The sequence below is a fragment of the Aptenodytes forsteri genome, unplaced genomic scaffold (genome assembly GCF_000699145.1).
Source record: "Aptenodytes forsteri isolate BGI_AS27 unplaced genomic scaffold, ASM69914v1 Scaffold289, whole genome shotgun sequence".
Classification (NCBI taxonomy): Eukaryota; Metazoa; Chordata; class Aves; order Sphenisciformes; family Spheniscidae; genus Aptenodytes; species Aptenodytes forsteri.
In genome coordinates, this window is record NW_008795025.1 from 3,522,702 (window position 1) to 3,545,694 (window position 22,993).

At 41.3% G+C, this 22,993-nt stretch overlaps 1 protein-coding gene across 1 annotated transcript in view; it reads left to right on the forward strand.

The window, feature by feature from the left end:
* The window catches only part of XPR1 (xenotropic and polytropic retrovirus receptor 1), a 105,348-nt gene that overhangs the window by 44,718 nt on the left and 37,637 nt on the right, over nt 1-22,993 (forward strand). The window contains exon 2 of the mRNA XM_009275882.1: nt 22,464-22,565. Within this exon, the coding sequence (XP_009274157.1) occupies nt 22,464-22,565 (102 nt within the window). The remainder of the gene's footprint in view (nt 1-22,463; nt 22,566-22,993) is intronic.

Below are 22,993 nucleotides of genomic sequence, written 5' to 3' on the forward strand. Positions count from 1 at the left end.
TTTGCTGCCTGACTCCTGGCTGCGGCTGTGCCTCTGCAATTTGCTAGGCATGTTGGCCTTAATATATCCATTAATGTGATCTCCTCTTGGACAGAGCAAGCTGCTGGCTGCCAGTGTGCTCTGTCTACTGCTGTCACTTTCCGATTTTGAGGAGCATGAACCTGTGAGCCATTATGTCAGTAATAACCGTAGTCCTCTTTTTGAATGCTTTTTCCTGGTGAGCAGCCAGTTTTTCTGCAGACTTGGAGGATAGAAACAACATGGAGGGATTAGCTAGGTTGCTTGCACTTGCAGGAGGTATTTTTTCTGCTCTGTAGGACACATGCAAGAATGTGTAGTCTGCACGTGTTTATTTTCAGCCATACAGTAGCAATCCTTGCCATGTTTTAAAAGCTGAGTTGGAGTTGCTATATATTATAATATTGATGTCTTTCAAAGAAAGCTGCTAACTTGATCAAAGTAGAGCAAAGAGAAAACACAAGCTTGGAGCATTTGAGTTTACTGACCTCATTACCTTCTCTCCAGCACTTAAAATTAAGCTGTTCAGACAACAAACTTCCATCTTACTGAGATTGAGAACCGGTTTTGATAGCACGCTAAATTTGTAGTGTCTGCTACCTTCGGCCCTTACTGCATAAATCATAATGGCATCTTTACCTAAGCCTTAATTAAACCTCCAGATAAGCTGTTTTTTAGTGCTATTTACACATTCTGACCAGAAGAGCCTTACTTTCGTGCCAGTGTCACTGTTTCCCACAGATTTCTGAGCAGGGAGCAAATGTATCAGCTCATGTCCTTTCATGTCTCTGTCTATTTGCCATATGATTTTTTTCATTGTTACCAAGGCAACCCCTCCTACCCACCCCCCACAGGCAAGGTCTCAATACAATGTAAGTTATTGTCTGGAGCAATTATTAGGCTATTATTAAAGCACCATTGAAATATGTCAGTATCCCATAGGAATTTTAAACAAGTGGGAGCAAAGACAATAGCGAGCATTAGAGGGCTGTGAATGCATCGTGCTGCTGGTAGCTTGGGGAGGATGCTTGTAACCCTCCTAAAAGCATCTCATAAAAAGTATGAGCAGTCTTCCCAAATTGACAGAAGTCAGGACTTGCCAATGTGGAATAACATTGAAAGGTAAAAGAGGGGAAATTGTTACATCAGTGCTCTTTAGCCACGTGCCGCTCCTTCTCACATGGCTGCCGTGCACGCAAAACATCTTTGTGTGAGTTAAGTACAGCCCACTGGAAGATTCTGGAAATGGTAGTAAAATATCCGCATCCTACGTGGATGGGAGCATGTTCTTCGTTAGAAAGTCTTCTGCATTCGCAATCCTATTTGCGTGTCGTGAGTTTAGCAGTGAATTACCCATCATCAGTGATGGGATGTGCGAGAACTGTGCAGCGAGCAGGTAAAATAAGAGAAGAAAGTGAACCTTAAACTTATATATTTATTGATTGATTGATTATAGTATAGCTTTTCTTTTCAAAAAACCCCCTCTTTGCCCATTTCCCAACTGTGGGAATTCAGGAGATCTAGGAGCAGGGCTTGCCTTGCAGTCTCCTCTTACAGTACATGTTTCCTGCAGGTGCCACTGGGGTTGTATTCCTGAAGCCACTGCCGCTCATGCAGCCGTAACAGTCCAGCCTTTTCCATACCTTCCCTTGTCCTGTCACTGAATTTTCTTGTCACTTTTGTCTTGCTGATGCAGTCCTTCTGTTGAGCAATAGCAAAACTGACAGGGTTTTATAGCACCGTATTGATTTCATCCAGGAATTTCCTTCCAAGAACCTGCAGTGCTGTCATGGGTCAAAGATGTCACCAGCCTGATTTGGCATTTCATTTCTGAAAGTTGCCAGAAGAGGACTGCAGCTCACCGAGAACATCTTTGTTTCGGGCTGTGCAAATGTTAAGAGTAATTGTGAGTGCAGATGGAGAATCCATTAAGATTCTGCATATGCAGAAAAAGCAGGAAAGTTTGCAAGAACCTTATTTCTTGCTGTTGGAAAGTGAGACTGTTTCTGATTCTTTAGAAACTAATTTCTCTGGAAAGATTACTTTAAACTCATGTACATAAGATCCACCTCCATGATTTCCCCTTCCCACCTCTTGGGAAAGGTCTTTTCGTCCATCCCAGGCTTACCGCAGAAGTAGAGAGGTTTGCCTCATTCCTCAGCACTGTAATGTGTCACAATAGATACTTGGGGATGTCTTTGTCTGTTGTTTGGTGTTTCTCTTAGACTAGCGCTCAATATGATAAGGCTGTAATGCTTAGCCTGATGTATAACATGTTTCTCGGTTCTCTTTTATGGCTTTTCTGCCGTTTACTTCTCACATAGATTTTGTGTCCGTGGATAGCAGCAGTGAGGGATTCCCAGCTAGCAGAGACCCCAGTGCATCTGAATTCATCTGCTGGCAGCTGTCAGGTAAAGCCAGCGGTGGGGTTCAGTTTTACAGTTCCTGAGTCGTTTCAGTGCTTGCTTCAGCGCCACTTGCTGTTTTCCTGACCTCTGGTGAAATAAGTGATGTGAATTTTGTGAGCTCTGTGGTGGAGACCAGCAAAGAAAACAGATGCAGACACTTCCACTACAGCTGCTCAGAGCTTTTCTGTATTTTAGTGGTGTTGGAGGCAGCTCACCACTGTCTCCTTAATGAACGCTGCGGTGATGTTGAAGTTGTTTCACTGAGAATTTGTTAAAGACTTGTTAAAGGAAGTCAGACTTAATAGTTGATGGCACTGGATTCTGTATCAGCATATGTCTTTTGACGGCATTACAATTTCAGGCTCTGAAAATGATGTAACTATTTTACTATAATAAAATAATTACAATTTTCAGAGAGGAATCTAGGGCACTAGGCTATGGTTCATGAGAAACACTTGTTTTGGCAAACATTTTACCACTCAAAATAAAAAGCAACTATTTAAAATTACAAAATCTCTTTTTTGCAACACTATAAACCTTTTTTCAGTACTGACAGCATTCCTAAATGCGTATAGCTTGCCTGAAAACACCATCACCTCTATAGAACATCGTTTAATTCTTGTCAAATTTGCCTACTTGGAACCTTACGTTGTGAATATTTGAAATACATGCACATGGGCTGTTGCTGTTAAATCTTCGTTACTAGTGGTTGTAGAGGTGGCGCGTATTTATACTACATTTGCAGGGAGTTTATTTTCTGTCTTTCAGTGCTAATGAATCTGCTCATGAGGAGAGATACATAGTCTATGGGTATCCAAAGAACAATTCACAGATCATTTCTTTAGTATTAAACAACATGCTAATAAGGCATGCCAGGTTAGTGAATCCTTGTGTTTGCTTTTGCATTTTGAAATTAAAATGATAAAATTATTTAAAGTTGGCTGCAAAGATACTTTCTCATAAAATGTTACTTGCTATAAATTTCCTAGATTTGCTCTTGTACAATAAACACAAAAGCAAATATATCCATTAGTTCAGCAGCAGCCACTCAGATTGGTCTTTTCAAGCTTGTTCTTAAAAAGCAAGATTGATTCAATGATCAGTGACTTTTTGTATAGAGGCTGCCTGTGTGTAGTTGTATTTTGTGCCTTGTGGGTGTTCTCCTGTCCCTCAAAACAATCCAGTGTAATTGATACTGTCAGCTGAGCTGTGTGCTCGATGGCCGCAGCGCCAGGGCTGCTCAAATGCTGCCAACAGAGGACTCGGCTTGTGGGTTAGGTGTGGCTTACCTTGATTTTAAGGACAGGTACCCATGCAGCCCTTAGAAAGGGAAGGCTATTTTTTTTCAATAAATTATTACAGCTCCCTTTAAATATGTTTACGTTTTATTGTGTGCCTTTTGTCCTCACTGCCTTTGATACCTTGTGTTCTTGTGGTCTCTTGTAGTCATGCGATACAAAGCCTGTAGGTCTCGTGAATATCTGTGCTTTTTGGCTGTTTAGTATATTAGCACCAAATGGACCTTTCAGATGATAGGGCGATTGTAGCAGATGCTCAGCTTGGTCCTGGCTGCAAATTTGAAATGTTATTTAGACCCCTCCTCGGTATGAAGACTTTAATTCCATCCTAGAGGGTTTTTTTCATACTCACTTCTGCTGTTCAGCGTTAGGTGCATGTGACAGCCTGTAAATGCTTCTTAGGTAAACTCCAAAGTTGGACTCTTTCCCCAGAATGAACTGGGTGTGCTGTCTGAGTCTATCCGTTACAGAAAACGTGCTGTCTTTGCCTCCGGTGCAGGCTCTTTCCTTTGTGTCAGCAGTTCCTCTTCTAATAGTCTCAAAATTCATGGTGATGTTTTTCTGCATCTGGGAGGTTACGGCAGACACATCAACAGATACTTGGGTATGTTTGCATCTGAGACCCGGGACCCTCCTTTAGTCTTAAATGCATTTCTCCTTTACTCAACTGAATTAGAGATTACAACAATTGTGGAAGTTATCAGCTCTGGAGAGCAAAGATATGCCAAAGCTTTTGTTGCAGCAGGTATCAGTATATTTTTTGACAAAGAGTTGTTGGCATCCTTCTGGCAACCCCATCTTGTATTTCTGCTGAATTCTGACTGTTTTGTCATCTGCATGCTACCTGCCATGTGGCACGTTTCATATGCTTGTTTGGCAAACGAGAGGAAAATACATCCATGTTCTGCTTTAAAAATAGTGCAGCTGTCTGTAAGACCAGTTGTGTTGTGTTGTGGGATTGCCGTGATAACACTGTCTCTTAAGGCAGATTGATAGCTACAGAATTGCAGTTTCAGGGTGTGCGTGTGAATCAAGTGATAAAACAGCAAAGAAACCCGAAAATTAATTCATATGTTATATGTGAGTTTGCTTTAATCTTTTGGATTACTTTTTGGTTAAAAGTTACCATTATTTCAGGACTACAGCAAGAGAAGCTTTATGAAAAGCTGAGTTGACTCCAGTGGGTCAAAGAGGTGGCTGAGACCTGGCAGTCCTCAGGCAGGTTTAGCAGGAATAGAGGCCGTGTTTCTAATTCGGGGTGATGGAAACCAAACCAGAAGCAAATAGCTCTTGTCAGGGGTAGGAATAAGTGCAGCATCAGCAGCTTCCCTTTGTATTGCCGCAGAGTGTGGGCGTACAAGTGGTATTACTATCATGTGTACATTTTTCTGTATATTCAAAGCCATAGTGTTTTAGTGTTGGCAAACTTTAAGGTTTTTCAGTTTGAGAAATTTCTTTGAGGCTAGTTCTGTATCTCTCCTTCAGGAAGCTCTGTGTGCATGGATATGGACACTTTGCTTGTGTCTCTGGCTTAAATTTTTGCTTCATTCATTCCATCCTGTTCCTCCTAACCCATCCCTCTTTTCTTTCATGACTGTAATGAATTAATGATTTTATGTAAATCTGGTGTTTGATGGACTTAAGAGGTGTGCCCTGGGACTTGTTTAAGCTATCACATAAGAAATGCATCATCTGCTTTGTGTTTTCTGCAATTGCAGTCAGTTTTATTTTTCCTTTATTCCTTCTCCCTATTTTCAAATCTTTTTTTTTTTCTTAAAGCAGTTCTTTAAGCATGTTTAGACCATTTGCCAGGGTTTAAGGATTTAATTCTTTTTTCATCCTATCTCTCTGCCCCCCCCCCTTATTTTCCACCTTAAATATGAAGGAAAAAAAAGCAACCATCCCTGCATTACATACCTGATTGCTATTCAGTTCCCAAGGGAGAGGCACTGAGAGCTAAATGGAGGGGCTGGAGGTCTAGGCTCTCTGGTTAGATTCACTGAATATCACTAATTAGAGTGGAGTAGCCACTTACATATTTATTCATGTTTCAGAACAGTTGGTGAATCAATTGAGTGAATGAACTGGGGCAGCTTCAATGCTTCTCATGTGTGAATATGCTTAAAAGAAACCCCCAAACCTACTGAAGTTGGTTCCTTGTGGCTCGCTGGTGTAGACGAGCATGGCTGTAGCAGAACTTCATTTCCATGTGACTCAAGTCATGCTTTTTCCACTCCCCCTGTCTTCTGCTGTTGAAGAGGAACTGATTCCATCCTCCGAAATATTTGCCAAAAAACCCCCACTTCTTTTCTGGTGAGAAGAAAATAATGTCACTTTTAAGGCCATCCTCACTCTACTTGTAGTTAATGGATTAATTTGCCTAAAGCTTAAATTAAAATCCTTGCAGGAAATAAAATCAGGACAACAACAACTTGTGCCGATGCATTGCTGACAGATATAACAGCGCAGAATAACCTTGCAATACGTGGTGGGTTTTTTTTTAAATGGAGCAGATTGATTTCCCCGTAAACACCTTGAAGTGTTGCCTTTCACCAAAATTCTGTCTGAATTTAGCTCCTAATTGATAATAGCTCATTTACGTTTTCGGAGCAGGATGGTGACAGCCTCCTGGTCTCCCCTTGCTGGGAGATTTGCATTCCATCTGCTCTGGCTTTGATTAGCGGCATGCCGGCTACATGAGCAGTGTTTCTGGACGCTACGGTCATCTGTTGTGTTAAAATTTTTCTGTGAGGACATGACCACAAAGCTAAAATCACAGTTAGGGGAGCGAGAATAATGAGGTTTGGGTTTTGCTGCTGTTAGGAGAGTGCCTTATGGGCAGTGTGGCTTGAACGAGCATCGTTGGGTCCAGATTTCCCGGAGCACAGCAGAAGTTTTCAAACACTTGGTGGAAAAAGCTCCGAGTTCCTCCCTGCTTGCTGCTACTGCTGTTTTGAGTGCTTGCGCCTCTATTCCAGTTGTATCACCCATACTTTAAATAAGGAGCAGTCTTGTCTTTAACAGGTTTTGCAAAGAACAAGGTTTCAAGCCAACCATAACTTCAAAGTGGGCAGTATCTTGTTAACTGCTGCTTGGTAAAGTTGCTCTGTACAGCAGGGTCAGGCAAGGGACTGCCAGGGTTTTTTTACAGCAAAGCATGCTTAAATTCATTTACCCTTAACAGAGAAAGTGCTGGTGTGTAAGGTGATGCAAGTATGTTTAAAGGTCGGCAAATGTAAAGGTAGGATGGAGAGGGAAATGGGTCCCTGATACCTGAAATGTATTGTATAACTCTCCCCTCTCCCCAGCATCTTTAAAAGCGAGTCCAGCTTTTAATCTAGAACAGTGACACACTAAAATGTTCTAATTTAATTGTTTTTTGTTTGGGATACTACAGAGTAAAGCTGAGGTTGGTCATCCTAATCCTGAACTTGTGCTGTAACTTGGCTACTTTGGCTGGTTTATAACCTCTGTTGCAGAGTGTTTTAGTGTGCATCTGCCTTGTATCACTGGTGAGTGTGCCAACTTGAAGGTAAAGCAGGTTTCTTAGGGAAGATATCCATTGACAATTTATTCAAGTTTATAGAAAATACTGTTGTTCTGTCCATTTGCACAGCTGATACTGCAACTGGGACTTAAAATTCAGGGTTTTTGACACTGTCACAAATAGGGGTAAAATAGAATTAATTCTGGTGGCTCTGTAATGCGTTCTTTGAAATGTAAATAAGAGGTGACTTAGGAAGTTGGGCCATTTGGTTTTGTTGTTTTTTGTGGGGGGTTTTTTGTGTTTTTTTTTTACCCTCAGCACACTTAAAATTTGTGTTTGGATGCAAAACCTTTCTGTTGGCAGTTACTTCTGCAGTTTGTGTATTCCCTTCCCACCAGGTTTTGTTCTGTAAGCAATAGAAAATACTGAATAGTTTCTTTTGCCGTTTTATTTACCAAGTGCCAGCAGTGCTGTGCATTGAGCCTGGGGGAAATGTCGGGGGGAATCACATGCCTTTAAATCTTTCTTCTCATTTGGGGTGTAAAAATCCTTTTGAAAAGGATTCCAGTTCCAGTCTGGCAGGGATGCTCCAAGCGGAGATACCCAGCCCTTGTGGTTTCTGGCTAGGGACTTGTGCTGTGCAAAAAGAGAGAGATTAGCTTGGAAGACAGACAAACAAACAAGTGCAGTCCTGGTCTCTGTTGCATTTTAATCTTAAACTAAAATTACCCCTTGAACACAGTAGCTCTGTTGAAGAGTTGAAGTGGGCATAGGCTTTCAAATGAATCCCTTTGAAAGACCATCTTCTGTCCCCTTGAAGGAAGGACATTTGAACTGTAGCTTATTCCTTCCATGTACTTAAATCATAGCAAAACTTCCAATTGCAAAGTGGCGTCTGAGGAATGCTACTTTTACTTGAATTGGATTTAAACAAGCCCTTTAAGCGCAGGATTGAGAATAAGGGAAGGCAAGGGATGCTGCTTGAAAGTGTTTTTGAAAGAAACTAACTCTGACTTGTGGAGACCTGCACTGGAGAACTTCTGCTTATCTTGAATTTCCCGCAGTGTCTCCGGGCATGCTTCAATACATATTTTTTAATGAGTAGCAGGGTGGGGTTCAGCTGGGTGGCTGTGCTCATGTGTGAGGAATATAACCTTGGGTAGACTTTGTAATGCTGTGAGGATCCTACAATGTCTGTTGCTATAATAATGTAAGAATTAAAACAGAAGAATTACTGCCTTGAGTAGATAAGCAGCTACCTTAATGCTCATTTACTGGTGTTTGAACTAGGCGTGTATCATTTAAAAAGAAAAATGTTGTTTTAAATTGTGCAAAACGTTTAGGAAGACACTGATGTAAACACTGAGAATTAAAAAGCTGTTATGTTTCCTCCTTCCTAGGAAGTCGGAAAGAGCTGAACATGGTCTGACTGTAAAGGTCCCCTGGTAAAATCTTGCACAGAGCCACTCTCAAGCCCCATGTCATTTCTCTGAGATACCTCAGAAACATGTTTTTCTTCATCTGATAATTGCTTGCTTATTATCTTCTTGCTAACTGTTTGCTTTTAATAGCTGGTAAAATAAAAAAGGAAAAATGAATTTGAGTAGTGTTAACTCCCTGGGGAGAAATTAAGCCATCGATAGCATGTTTAAAGTAGGCTTGTCTTTGTACTGTGCGTTCGCTGTCCTCCATATGGGGAGCCTGTAGTTGGTTCTGCATCATTTCTTTTGTCTTTCTGGTTGCTCTTAATATTAATTGAAGTCTTTCCCAAGACACAGTTTTGCTAATCTTCCTTTTGTCGTTTCTCTCCTTCCCCCCCCGACATCCCCAACAAAAATGCTCTCATGTGTCTGTAAAGAACTTTAAAAGTAGCATTGTAATGTTGGTGGTCCATTTATTCACCTTTTTTTTTTTACCACCAGTATTAATGTTTCTACTTCTTCTCTTAACTTCTGAATTTTGTATGTGCTGTAATTGTTATAAGGATGCAAATAGTTTCCTGGAGTGATGGGGATAGGTCTCTTATCAGCTCCGATTATGCAAAATGTTTTCAATTAGCTGTAATTCCCTTTTCTGCCTCCCTCCAGACAAACACAACCAAGCAGGGCCCTCCTGGGACACCGGTGTGCTGCACAGGGGCAGGCTTTCCCCGTCTAAATTGTGTCCTGTCCCAGGAGCGTTAGGATCAGAAAGCACGCTCTGCTACTCCCTGTATTTTTAAAAAGTTGTAATGTTCTTAATTACACCATTTCCCTAAAGATTTTCAGTATCACTGCTGGCTACCACCAGTATTAATGTTTCTACTTCTTCTCTTAACTTCTGAATTTTGTATGTGCTGTAATTGTTATAAGGATGCAAATAGTTTCCTGGAGTGATGGGGATAGGTCTCTTATCAGCTCCGATTATGCAAAATGTTTTCAATTAGCTGTAATTCCCTTTTCTGCCTCCCTCCAGACAAACACAACCAAGCAGGGCCCTCCTGGGACACCGGTGTGCTGCACAGGGGCAGGCTTTCCCCGTCTAAATTGTGTCCTGTCCCAGGAGCGTTAGGATCAGAAAGCACGCTCTGCTACTCCCTGTATTTTTAAAAAGTTGTAATGTTCTTAATTACACCATTTCCCTAAAGATTTTCAGTATCACTGCTGGCAACCTACGGGAGGAGGTAGTAGCTCCATCTTGAGATTCTCACAATTTTGTCAGCAGCAATGGAAAACAAATGACTGTCCTGGACTGCAAAGCTTTTTCTCCCTTACTGTGCAAAGTCATAGCAGGTAGTAAAGTGCTTTGTCCAATACTGATAACTACCAAAGTGGGATGCTTTGTTGGATGGACTGACGGCTAAATGTGGAATGGCAATTTCTGTGGTGCTGGATGAGGCAGAGAACAGATGTCAGTAACTGAGCAAAACTTTCCTGTAAGCTTTGAGGTGGTTCAGGCTCTGAGGTTACCACCTCCATGTGCAGCAGCAAAGGAGAACAAGGAGAAAGCAGAGGAGTTTCCTGACAGAAATACTGGTCATATGGAGGATTTATTGAAAAAGGTTGAAGCCCTGTGAGTGTGGATGATGTTTGCTTAGGTAATGCAGAGAAGAGGTATGTGCCTTCTATGTAGTATGGAGAAGATTCCCCTGTTCAAAACAGTGTTGACTCTGTTTTGCCAAAGTACGTACTGAATTATCTGCAGCAGGATGAAATAACTCTGGGTTTAAATAGCTTGGTTCTTCAAAAGAAATATTTTGAGGCCCTCTAAACACTACCTCTGTAGTTGGAGCTTACCTTTCTCCCTGTTCTGCCTTAAACTGACCTTGCTGCTTGTTTTAAGCCTTATCTTGGCTCCTCATTCATACTCCTGCTGCTGTTTTCACAGCTGCCTGACAGAGTCCATCAGGGAACCGAGGAGGGTTGAGAATAACCTTTTCCAGCACATCGCTGTTAGATTGCACAGTTGCACCAGAGCAGCTGAGATTGCTGGGTGCAAGGACTGGCTCTCAAAGAAGTGTTTGAGTCCAAAGTGAGGTTTTGTAAAAACTAATTTGATGCCTCTTTTTCTGTGTTACTTATCAATCCAGAAGAATTGATGTGGATCCAGTTTCTGCAGCTATTTAAGCACTCCCGGAAGCCAGCAGCCTTTCTCGGGGGGCAGGCTGTTGGACTGCTGGGCTTGCTCTTGGGGCATATGGTTTTAATGCTGAAAGATGGCATTTCCTAAAGCTCCTGGAGTATGTATCCTGCTGGTGGCCACCTGCAAATCCTGATGAAGAGCAGAACTGTTTAGGTTACATGAGCCTCGATTCGGGCGAGTGTGGTAAGGGTGCACTGGCTGGCGGTGCAGCACAGGTGATGTGCTTGTCAGGCTGCATTTTCAGTGATGGTTTTATCACTGTGAAAATGTTGATAGTTTCTGGGCCTCTTATTTCAGCATGAATTAGCACTTTTCTTGTAGGACTTGCTCATGCACAACCTAATTTTTGCCAGCAATTTAAAAAGAAAAATAAAAAGTATATATACATACACACTGTAGAAACTGATATTTGGTGGAGGGAGGGAGAAAGAAAGCAGGGGAGAAAGCACTGAAAGAACAAGACTGAAATTACATTTCAAGATGATTCTGCCCTGCATTTATCTTTTTCTTCAGATGAGTGGGTGACAGGTTAAGTCTGCCGTGGCATGCATGCATGAACCTTGTTCAACCTTTTCAGTTCTTTTCTGGGGAGATTTTCTTTCTAGTTTGTACACCACCGTCATACCGAATGTCGTCTGCACCGTGGGGGCTGTGGACAAAGGAAAATGTCCACAGGGGAACGTATGGAAACTTGGACCCGTTGCACAGCCAGTGATGTGCAGAGCATCTTTGGTACAGATAAAACCTGTGAGCACAGGTGTCTTGGGAAGGCTCATCAGACCCAGCAGAAGACCTCCCTGTAAGGACACACATGGAGGGGACAGTGACCGGCCATCATGCCCAAGAGTACTTTGATCAAGGCATTGCCTATTTCAAAGGTCCCAGTACAGCCTGCATAGCAAAATGTTGCTGCAGTTGCTTGTGTAACACCATGTTGCAGTGAATTCTTACGTTACTTTGTTTTCCAACTTATTTCCTCTTTTAAGGATTTTACCTTTTTACGCTAAAATAACTATTTTTATTCCTATTCAAAATAGTTAAAACTATACTAAAATATCTCAAAAATGTTTTAACATCAGTTATGCTGGTGTACATTGAACTAGCCAGTTTGTATCCAAGGTAAGGAAGGCTTTTCCCCATAAATGCATCATTATAGAGTTTGAGAAGAAGGGAAGACTAGAGGCACACGTGCTGCTGGAGCGTTGGCAGGAGGTTAGGTGCTGTTGAGAAAAAGACCAAAGCTTGAACATGTTCAATCTGTTTAACTAATAATTGAGACGTTTGCTGTGTTCATATCAAGGGTACGGGCATGTGATTTCAACTCAAGTGACTTGTGTTGGCTTTACCAGCGTCTCCTTGTCAGCTGAGCTGTGGGGTAATGTTTTTAGTCATCTCTCATCACAAGATAGATGTGAGTTGAAGGGGGGTGATTTGATATTCCAGTTAAATCAGTCTAAGAGGTAGCTGCTGCCAGAGGGGTAATCTCCTTCTCACTGCCTCCTCCCTACCTGTGATGAGCTGTTTCAGAGGACTAAACCACAAGAAACTAGTTCATTGATCAATTAGGTTTTTAATACTTTTTAGTTCTAACGCTGAGTAGTTCTCTAAATAACAGATTAAATTCCTGAACTGGTTCACTGTGGGCTTGGATGAGCAGCAGTACCAGGGCAAGGGCAGGGGCATCGGGTGCGTGTCTGAGCTAGGACATAAAGGGCCACTTGCACTGCCTCCGAAATTCCCCATCACTCCATCTACATGCGATTTTAATGGGAAGGAAAAACAAGACTTTAAAAGTACACTTTATCACCATTCCTTTAACAGGATGTAATTGCTCAGTTTTGTTTTAATTTCTGTCTTGTGTTTTTGGTTATGTCAGATGTTCTGAAGGTTTTTGTGCAGTTTTAATGAGAAGGTAATTGTTATTGCTTAGTAAAATTCTGGAAATAAGACTATTAAAACTGGAGGCTCAATAAAAGGAGCATAAACAGTCATTTTATTATGAAGCTTTATCTCCTGGCAGAAACCTTTCTTGGTTGATTAAAATATTCAAAAGATTTAACTTAGGTCTTTCTTGATAAATATGAATACACATTAAAACAGATTGGAAAGTTTCCTCTTATTTCTCTTTCCATGCGATGAAGTACGACCTTCATTCAGGAGGTGGGGCAGGGAAAGAGTATTTGTGGGTTTTAGGGTGAGAGATCTCTTACTATATTCAGCACTAGAGTATTTGAGTTTCCTTTAATTGCCCCTTGCTGCTGCATTTCTAGTCCCCATGGTAGTTTTTTCTATCACTGATTTGGGGGCTGGCCCAAAGGCCCAAATCTATAGGACGGGGATGATCTTCCCCTCCCCTTTCTGGAGCATACATATGTATTTGTTTAAATGTCACTTGGCTAAAAGGTCAGGAGCTCTAGTATTTGTACTGATATCAGCAGAGGATTTGCTGAATTAATTGAGTTTTGCCAGGCTGAAGGGAAACGTGGGGTAGGTGAATATAAGGAAAAACTTCAGTTTGAACTCTGAGCACCTGATTTTAAATCAACAGTTCTGGTCTTGGTTTTCCATGTTGCTGTGTGCTTTTGTGACTTCTTTTGTTTTGCATTTGTCTATTTGGGTTAAGGACCAAGTTGGGCAACTTAGGGAAGTATCCTTTATTTCCATCCATGTGAATTAGCAGAAGGAAGGCTTTTCAGATTGTCTTGTACCTGTACAAAACACAGCTGTGCTTATTTACTTGAGGTCCATTCAGTGGATCTTAAAAGCATGAACAGATACTTCTAATTTTTTAGCTTGGTGGCCCCATCATTGAGGAGGGCGGAAAACTATAATTTCGGATGCAATGTTGCTCAGATTAAAGGCTAATGAAGATCTCTCTTTGCAGAAGGAATGGATGGCAGTGCTGAACTCGTCTCATGTAGCATCTGTCAGAGGTGTATGGGCTAGTTCAGACCTCTTGTCCATAAGAGGCTGGAATATCTCTGCATTACTTAACCTCAAACGTGTAAACTGTGATAGGGTTTTTCTGTGCAACCATAATTGCTGCTGTCTTGTCTTGTTTAAATGAAAGGCAGAACTCAAGGCAGCAGATCAGCAGCTTGAGGAACATGCAGGTGCGTTGTGTAACCATGGATCGTCCCAGTGTGATCCTGGTAATTCCACAAAGCTGCGGTATCTCCATTTGCATCGCCAGTTACTTGTCTAAACTGAGCACACGTGACCATTGTGTCTGGACAAGTTCTAGTATGCACTGAGTAACTCAACCCTGGTATTCTCCCTTCTTTGTCCTGGAGTCTGGTAATGGTCAATGTGAAATTTCATCTGGAGTTTTAGCTCTTGTTGACCGTCTTTTCTTGACCCTTAAGCGTGGCAGTATTTCTGGTCTAGCTTATTGGGAAACTTGCAAAAACACATGGTGAATCTTTACTTTCCTTCTTGAAAAGAATAAGAATTTAAAGGTTGTTCTTAACCAGGGAAGGCAGGTATTGAGAGTCCTGTCACTGAATGATGTCTCCTGGCATCCAGGTCTGTCATACTGTATTAACAATATTTTTATGGTAGGTTTTGAAATATTATTAGGCATTTGTGCTGCTTCTCAATTTATTTTTTTTTTCTGTCACAAGTTTCTGCCTAGCTGTCCTTCAAATTTGAGGTACCACATAGCCTCGGTTTTGTTATTCTACTGGGAATACTGATTTTCCTAATGGTACAGAAGTGAAGTATCGTAAAAAAGTTGAAGCATTGTGGTATAAGGACAGAGGGCAGAATGGAGGTATAATCCTAAAGCTGAGGCAGCACTGGCAGTTCCCAAATTCAGACAACGATCTAATAATGGTCAATTACAACAGCAAAACTGGGGACAGCTGGAATGTAAGCTTACAGAGCCTTGGGGTCTTCTCTACTCCAAAGCTGTGCCAACCTAGTTGGGTTTTTGCACCCCTCTTGTCTCCCCCCACCCCAGCTACTTGGGAAGTAGTTACTTAGACCCTCTTTCAGATGCACAGGGTTAAACTAGCCATGCTTTTTACATGTTTGCTGAAGGGTTAGAATCTTTTTCCTTCGAAATAAGAGAATTTGAAAAAGGTCAGCTGTGAAGCATCATTGCACAGATGGCTTTGCGGAGCCGTTGTCACAGTAATATGCATGTAGCAGCGCTTGTACCAGGAGAATCCAGCGACGGCACCACCACGCTCTCGCCTTAGTGACTTCCCTCTAATAGCTGACAAAGACTATTGCCGCCTTCTTTGTTTGCAAAATGACTTCTTATGAGTGCTAGAGACTTGTTTAAAGAAGTGAACCTGTAGAACAGCTGTGCAGCTACCCTGTAGACTGCAAAACCTCTGCGCTACAAAGCTTGTAGCCAGCCAGCTGGGCAACATCTGGCTACTGCATTGCCTGTTTTTTCTGCACCTGAAGTTCATACCAGGATGCTGTCATTGCTTTAGAATCTATGTTTACAGAGTCACAAATATAAATAATTTATAGTAGACACTTGTTCAGATATCTAGCTTGTAGGCACATTGTGGAAGTTGCTGCTTCTTTCCAGCTAAATAAACCATCTACAAGAATCTGGCTGGTTTCCCTGTAAGATTTCAGTGATACAATCTAAAAATAAGGAAGCAGAATTTCTACCAACATGAAAATAATAATTTCTAAAGGTATTTTGAAATAGATTCCATTCATTCTGGGTTAATTGGTAAAAACAACAAAATGGTGAACCAAACCTGAGAGAACTTGTGTTGGTGACCTGCAGCAGTTCTTCCCTCCTCCTTTCCCTACCCACACATAAAGACTGCGTGTGCAGGCAATACCAACCTCATTTGCTACCTGAGTGGTCATTTTTTTATTACTAGGTTTAGGGAAATAATTTAATAACCAAATCTAATTTGGGCTGAAGTATTCATTAAGTGGAGAGCTGACCAGCTCATCTGTGAGGGTTTAGAAAAGTAGGTATAGCCTGCTATGAATTTTCTTAGTGGATGTTTTTTAATTTTAACTAGTGCATGAAGCTTCTTTCTTGCTGACTTTATAGTATTTTAATTCGAGGTCCACTTTTTAGTTGATGGAATAAATTCCAAGAGAGATGCACTCCATTACATGTGTATGTACAATTTGCAGCTCAGAAGTTAAGGTGGAATAACACGAATGCAAATGTTCCTTATTTGCAAGCAGAGTTGGCTTCCTTCCTCTTCCTATAGCAAGAATATGTCCTAGGAAGAAATTTCTGTATCTGTACTTTAAGCACTTAAAAGTTTTCTCATACAGAATTTCATTTGCCACAAGGTTGGATGTGAAAATGCATGGTGAGTAATTTATTGGAAGCTTTCAGTGAGTGATACAATTTGCAACTGACCCAAGCGTAGCTTTCTGTTGTGAGGAAAGGAGTTGCTTTGTGGAATAACCTTTCCTTTGGAAAGGTTACCCCAATAAACATGAGGATGATGCATTAGAGGTGTAAAGGTAATCTTTGTCCTTGCATTTATGAACTACACAGTTTGATTTTTAGTTGTAAATTTTTTCACTGTACTGTATAAAAGGTTGGGAAACTGTACAATCCTGGTGCTGTAGAACTGTCAAGGCTATTAGAAAATTGTGATGATTGAGTAGATGGACAAGGCTGATGGGGGCAGTTTGGAGGCAGGTACATGTTTTCATTAGTGACCCACTTTTTTAGAATTTTGAGAGTGATAATAAAAGTGGCCTTTTTCTTTTTTCCCTAATGTGCCACTGAGCCTAGAAGTATAAGCAGTTACTGTCTTCATAGACCTGGGAACAAGAAAACTGTCTTTTAAATCTTGTTAATTTTTCAGAGCACAGTTCTGTTGTTGCAGACCTATTTGAGCCCTGCGTACAGGGCTTTTAGTTAGTAAGAGGCCAAGGACAGGGTGTGGAAAATGTTAAAAAGTTTAGTGTATTCAAAATGGTGCTGATGTTAAACTTGTGATCACCTGTTCAGTATGATTTGATGTGTTTAATGCCAATGTTGAGGGTTGTTTTTTTTTTTTTACTGAATAGATGGCAGAGTCCTCCAAATAAACAAAATTGCCTCCTCTCTGCCTGAAGTGTTGAACTACTCAGTTAAAACTTGTTTGTGGCAAACAGAAGGTGATTCAGAGAACTACACCTGTGCTGATCTCATAACAAAGCTAATTAATCTTTTTAAATTAAATGTCCCTTAAAATTCAGCATGATAAAGACTGAAGGATTTTTTTTTTAATGATTACTTTTAGAGGGCACTGCTCTAACAAAGAAAACTTTTACTGTCTGTTTTCTTGCATGGCAGTGAGTAAGCGGAGCTGCCTGGGATGCTGATTGCTTGTTTATATACTCCAGCTGCAGAAAATGAGAAATTAAATGAACAGTTCACAGATGCACTGAGAAATGAGTGCTTGGGACAGTGCAGAAATGTAATGTGCATGTTAATTTTCCAACTTCAGGTTCTTTTTCAGATATGCCAGCATCTGAACTCTCTGCAAACTAGAAAGTGTGGCGACGGGAGTACATCCAGACTGCTGCTGGTTTACCACTTGGCTTTGCAAGTAAAAGCAAGAGCCTTTCAGGCTTACTGTGTTTTTTATTCACAGCAGGCCATTGCATAGGAAGATGAGGTCGGGAAGCTGCAATATTGATCAGCCTGTCTTCTTGGCAACCTTGTTCATGGCAACTTCGTGGAGCTTAGGGTAAATGGAGTATTAGGGCTATAGAAGAAGAACAAAAGGAAGGTTACTGATGGCCCTTCTTGGCAGCAATAGCTGGATGCTTTTTAAAAACAGCATCTGTTGTCATGGAGCTTCTGAATCCAAGGCCGGTTTCCAGCACCGTGATTTTCTCATGGCAAAAAATGTTGTCCTGTCCTAGCCTTGGGGGGGAAATAAATAAATAAAGGCAATAGCCTTGGCAGCACTTGTCTATTATTGCAGCTAAATGACTGAACTGCAGTGGGAATGGGACCAAGGGAAACCTTTTCTTCACAGAGAATCCTGGTTTTTAAGGCTGGCATCCATCATGGTCTCCAAAATATCTTTTATAAGAAGGTGTTTGACATTCGGAGAAGGATTTTGAATAGTTTATATAGAACTTGCTTTCCTCTTGAGTCAGCGATGTTTTCTGGTTGAAATAGAGACCTGAATTCCTAATCTCAAGGTTTTTGGAAGGTCTTCCAGTAGTGGTTTGTTTGTGTTTTAAAGCCCATCTCCTTCTTCTAAACTTCAGATACAGTCAAACAGTTTAACACACTTATTTCCTGAAGTAGTGGTCAGTAATGTACAAAATAAGATATTTATTAATTTATTTGGCATTGATTATGTTCGTTTAACACTACGTTGCTTTGCTGAGCTTTTTGCTATCTTAAAAGGTGATACTTTGATTGTGTAGAAGTATTCATGCTTGACTTCATGGACAAAAAGTATACTCCGCTTCCCGATGAGATTTTTTTGTTCTTGGATAGTTCCAGTGATTGAAGTGTAAAAACTTGCTTGGTTTTACTTTTGCTTTGTGAACTTACTGAAACCTTCAGGTCCTTCCTTAAGAGTCAGCTCTGTTTTGATACTGCCTGATTACTGTTATTTGAAGAGTTTCAGGCAGCTAGTGAATAAAATCTCTGCATATTAAGTATCGCATAATAATTTCTGTTGCTTCACTCGCCTGTTTGTGTTTTGTCCGCCTGCGCTAGTCCTAGATCCTGTTGGATCAAGGATTAGGGCTCTCGCAGGCAAGTTCAGATTGGCCTTGCTGGTAGGGCCTCAGGGTAGGATGTTGCAACTGCTGTGACTCCACTGTAAGAAATTACCAGCCCCAAAGCAGAGTTATTTTCTGTCCTTCTGGTGTTTTAGGCTGCCTGCAAAGAGGGATCTGTGTTGAGGCACTGAGCCGAGCAGGAGCAGTTGAGGCATGCGCGCGTGTGGTTCTGCAAAGTCTGTATCAGGCCAGTGATCTCGAGCAGGGGTGTAATGACACCTCGGGGCTGCTGAGGCTTTTCTTCAGCAAAGAAGAGTCAGAGCCCTGTCATTTCAGGGTTTCTTTGCACAAGGGAGGGAGCCCTCATCCTTGGGAGTAGCCACGGATCTGCAAGTATAATCATCAGATAATAAAAGGACCCCGGGAGCCAAAACTTGGAGTTTGGAACAGCCTTTGGAGCCCTTGTGAATTCTTTTCTACAAGCCCTTGGATGGTGGAGTTATAAACACCAGTCATCTGTGCAGGACTGTTTTTTGTTTGTTTGTTTTTTTCCCCTCTGTTTTAGTCTTTAAAGTGTTGTCAAACTCCAAAAGAAAACAGACTTCTTCCAATGTTGCCCCTGCAGGCTTGCATTGTGTTATTTGCTCTTTCTGTACAACCCCCCTAAAATGTTAATATAGTGTCTGTAGGTTTATGGTGTTTAATATCAGTGCCACAAACATAAAAATCAGGAAATTCTAAATGTTAAAAGTTTATATTTAATATATATTAATACTACTTTGAGGTAGTTTTTACCTAGAAATTAATACTAAAAGAAAAAGATATTTTTTGTTACGACAGTCCAGAGTGTTTATCTGCTAGTGAGTAAAACTTTTCTGTAGATACTCGTCATCTCAATTTAATAACATGTATTTCAAAATCTAGTGGTCAGTACAAAATAAGATATTTATTAATTTATTTGGCATTGATTATGTTCGTTTAACACTACGTTGCTTTGCTGAGCTTTTTGCTATCTTAAAAGGTGATACTTTGATTGTGTAGAAGTATTCATGCTTGACTTCATGGACAAAAAGTATACTCCGCTTCCCGATGAGATTTTTTTGTTCTTGGATAGTTCCAGTGATTGAAGTGTAAAAACTTGCTTGGTTTTACTTTTGCTTTGTGAACTTACTGAAACCTTCAGGTCCTTCCTTAAGAGTCAGCTCTGTTTTGATACTGCCTGATTACTGTTATTTGAAGAGTTTCAGGCAGCTAGTGAATAAAATCTCTGCATATTAAGTATCGCATAATAATTTCTGTTGCTTCACTCGCCTGTTTGTGTTTTGTCCGCCTGCGCTAGTCCTAGATCCTGTTGGATCAAGGATTAGGGCTCTCGCAGGCAAGTTCAGATTGGCCTTGCTGGTAGGGCCTCAGGGTAGGATGTTGCAACTGCTGTGACTCCACTGTAAGAAATTACCAGCCCCAAAGCAGAGTTATTTTCTGTCCTTCTGGTGTTTTAGGCTGCCTGCAAAGAGGGATCTGTGTTGAGGCACTGAGCCGAGCAGGAGCAGTTGAGGCATGCGCGCGTGTGGTTCTGCAAAGTCTGTATCAGGCCAGTGATCTCGAGCAGGGGTGTAATGACACCTCGGGGCTGCTGAGGCTTTTCTTCAGCAAAGAAGAGTCAGAGCCCTGTCATTTCAGGGTTTCTTTGCACAAGGGAGGGAGCCCTCATCCTTGGGAGTAGCCACGGATCTGCAAGTATAATCATCAGATAATAAAAGGACCCCGGGAGCCAAAACTTGGAGTTTGGAACAGCCTTTGGAGCCCTTGTGAATTCTTTTCTACAAGCCCTTGGATGGTGGAGTTATAAACACCAGTCATCTGTGCAGGACTGTTTTTTGTTTGTTTGTTTTTTTCCCCTCTGTTTTAGTCTTTAAAGTGTTGTCAAACTCCAAAAGAAAACAGACTTCTTCCAATGTTGCCCCTGCAGGCTTGCATTGTGTTATTTGCTCTTTCTGTACAACCCCCCTAAAATGTTAATATAGTGTCTGTAGGTTTATGGTGTTTAATATCAGTGCCACAAACATAAAAATCAGGAAATTCTAAATGTTAAAAGTTTATATTTAATATATATTAATACTACTTTGAGGTAGTTTTTACCTAGAAATTAATACTAAAAGAAAAAGATATTTTTTGTTATCACAGTCAAGAGTGTTTATCTGCTAGTGCCTTATCAAGACTGTAATAAAATTTTAATTTTTCCTCTTCGTAGTAATACTAACCTTTTTAGTTTATAGGACTGCATGAGAATTCAGAAACTGTAACTATGGGGGGTATGAAGAGTCTGCTTTACTTCAGCATTAGGACCATCTGGGACAGATGATTGACAGTGCTAAAATATGTAATTATAGTGTGGATTCCTTAATTTTTACTCATTAAACTACTTTCTTAATTATTAGAAAATTCATTCTGTCTTTGAAATTCTGCACTTCTGGAGATGCTGCACTGTATTCCTTATAATAACGAAGTGACTGAACTGCTGCTTTAATTGCAAAATTTGACTTGAATTACAGAATTGTACTTAGCTCTTCCAAAAGAGTTAAGAGTCCCAGAGCAGTGTGGGAGAAGTGCAGATCTGATCACAATCGCCATAATTCAGGCCTCTTCCTTTAAACTTTGCTTCCGAGAGAAAGTTTTTATTTTCCCGGAAGGAAGAAGGTCGTTTCCACGCAGTTTCCCATTTACTCGCTGGGCAGATTTTAGTTTGCTGTGGTGCTACATTTGTATTTGAAGGGTTATAGTGATGAGAATGGTGGCTCATTCATGTAGGGAATGATGGCTGAAGCCAGTGAGTCCTCCTGGCAGGTCAAATGAAGCCTTCAGTTAAAAGCTTGGCACTTTCCTTCTAAATAAATACAATAGCTTGCTAATCTGGGATGAATACTTTTCATGGCCAGCTTTGTTCTTCAAGAGCAAGACCAGTGCCTGTGGTAGGTTGCATACCTGTATACCATTCCCAGCACAAAGCACGCTGCAATGGTGGGAGTGGTGGAGAAGCTCTGGGGGAAATGACTGACAAGCTGGAAAGGGCATGGCATGAACACACAGCACTGATGGTACTTTTGGCTTTCTGCTATGGTAAACCCAGGGAAGAAAAAGCAAACCCCCATGATAAACCCCAATCTTTGTTAAAGAGGTTTGCTCTCACTAAAGTTTGTATTGGAGAACTTGCCAGTGCCCAAGACCGGAGAGCAGAACAACTTCTGGGTGGATAAAGGTAAGAATTTAACCCTGACATAGAGCGATGGTAGCGTGTCGAGGGTGGTTATGCTGCTACTTAACCTACTCTTGTTTTGGCTGGAATATCTTTTCCTGATCTGGCTCACCACATGGTTGCAGAAGTGATGTGTGAGGGAGGAAGGCAACCACCCCTGCAGTGGCTGTGGGGCTTTGTGGTGGGTAGACATGGCAGCAGAGAGGTGGCTTCAGGGTGCTGTAGGCAGCGGAGTGGGCAGGCGGGGATGGAGCGTGGTCTTCCCTTTCCACTGGTGTGCAGCTTTAGGGTGGCTGGCTTTGTGATGGTAGGTGAGATGCCTTTTCAGAAAAATTCCTGTAGGTATAAAGAGCAGTCTTGATCCAGGATGGCTCTACAGGTGCAGTCACGCAAGCTGGGTTAGGAAGTGGAAATGAAGCATGGGAGATCTGCAGTAGCACTTGGAGGATCAAAAAAGATGATGGAAACTTTGGTCAAGGTGCAGTTCTGCTTATGTGGGTTTTTCCTTCTCTATCTTGGTGCAATTCCTTTTACAGCCAAGTATGTGTTCCCTCGGACTCCTTTGGACTTGATTGTTCTTTTTTTCTCTGCATGACAAAGAAGGTGGATTTACTCTGAAAAAATATTTCCATGGCAGCCACTTAGAAAATTGTTCCTATGTTCTTCTGTTACAACTTTTTTTGTTCTATTTTGTTTTATAGACACAGATGAGGACACAGTGAAAAGGTGTTTTGCCACGTTTGAAGAGAAGTTCTTCCAGACCTGTGAGAAAGAACTTGCCAAAATCAACATTTTCTATTCAGGTATGGTGCTTATTTGTGTATATTTGTGGAAAATACAGCAACACAAAAAGAGTCTGAAGCTCCCAAACTTTCAGAATAACCACAATGGTCATGCAGGTCTACCATCAGGTGATTGTAGGGCAGGTTTATATGGGAAACCGCTCTGGTTTTATCACAAACGTGGAGCTAAACCATGGTATTTGAATGGAGGGAGAATGAAGGGCAGGTGACTTCACCGCTTTGCAATAGCATCCTGCTGAACTTTATGAAGATGCTCTTAAACTTAAGTGGCAGCCTACATATAGGGCACAGTTTCTTAGCTTATCTATGGTGACAGTCTCCTGTGCATGTTTTAGGTGTGTAAAGCTCCCTAGCTGGTGTTTCCTGAGCTTGTGCAGGAATAGCTATCATGGACTTGCCTGTGTGTGGTAGCTTGACTGTCTTGATGT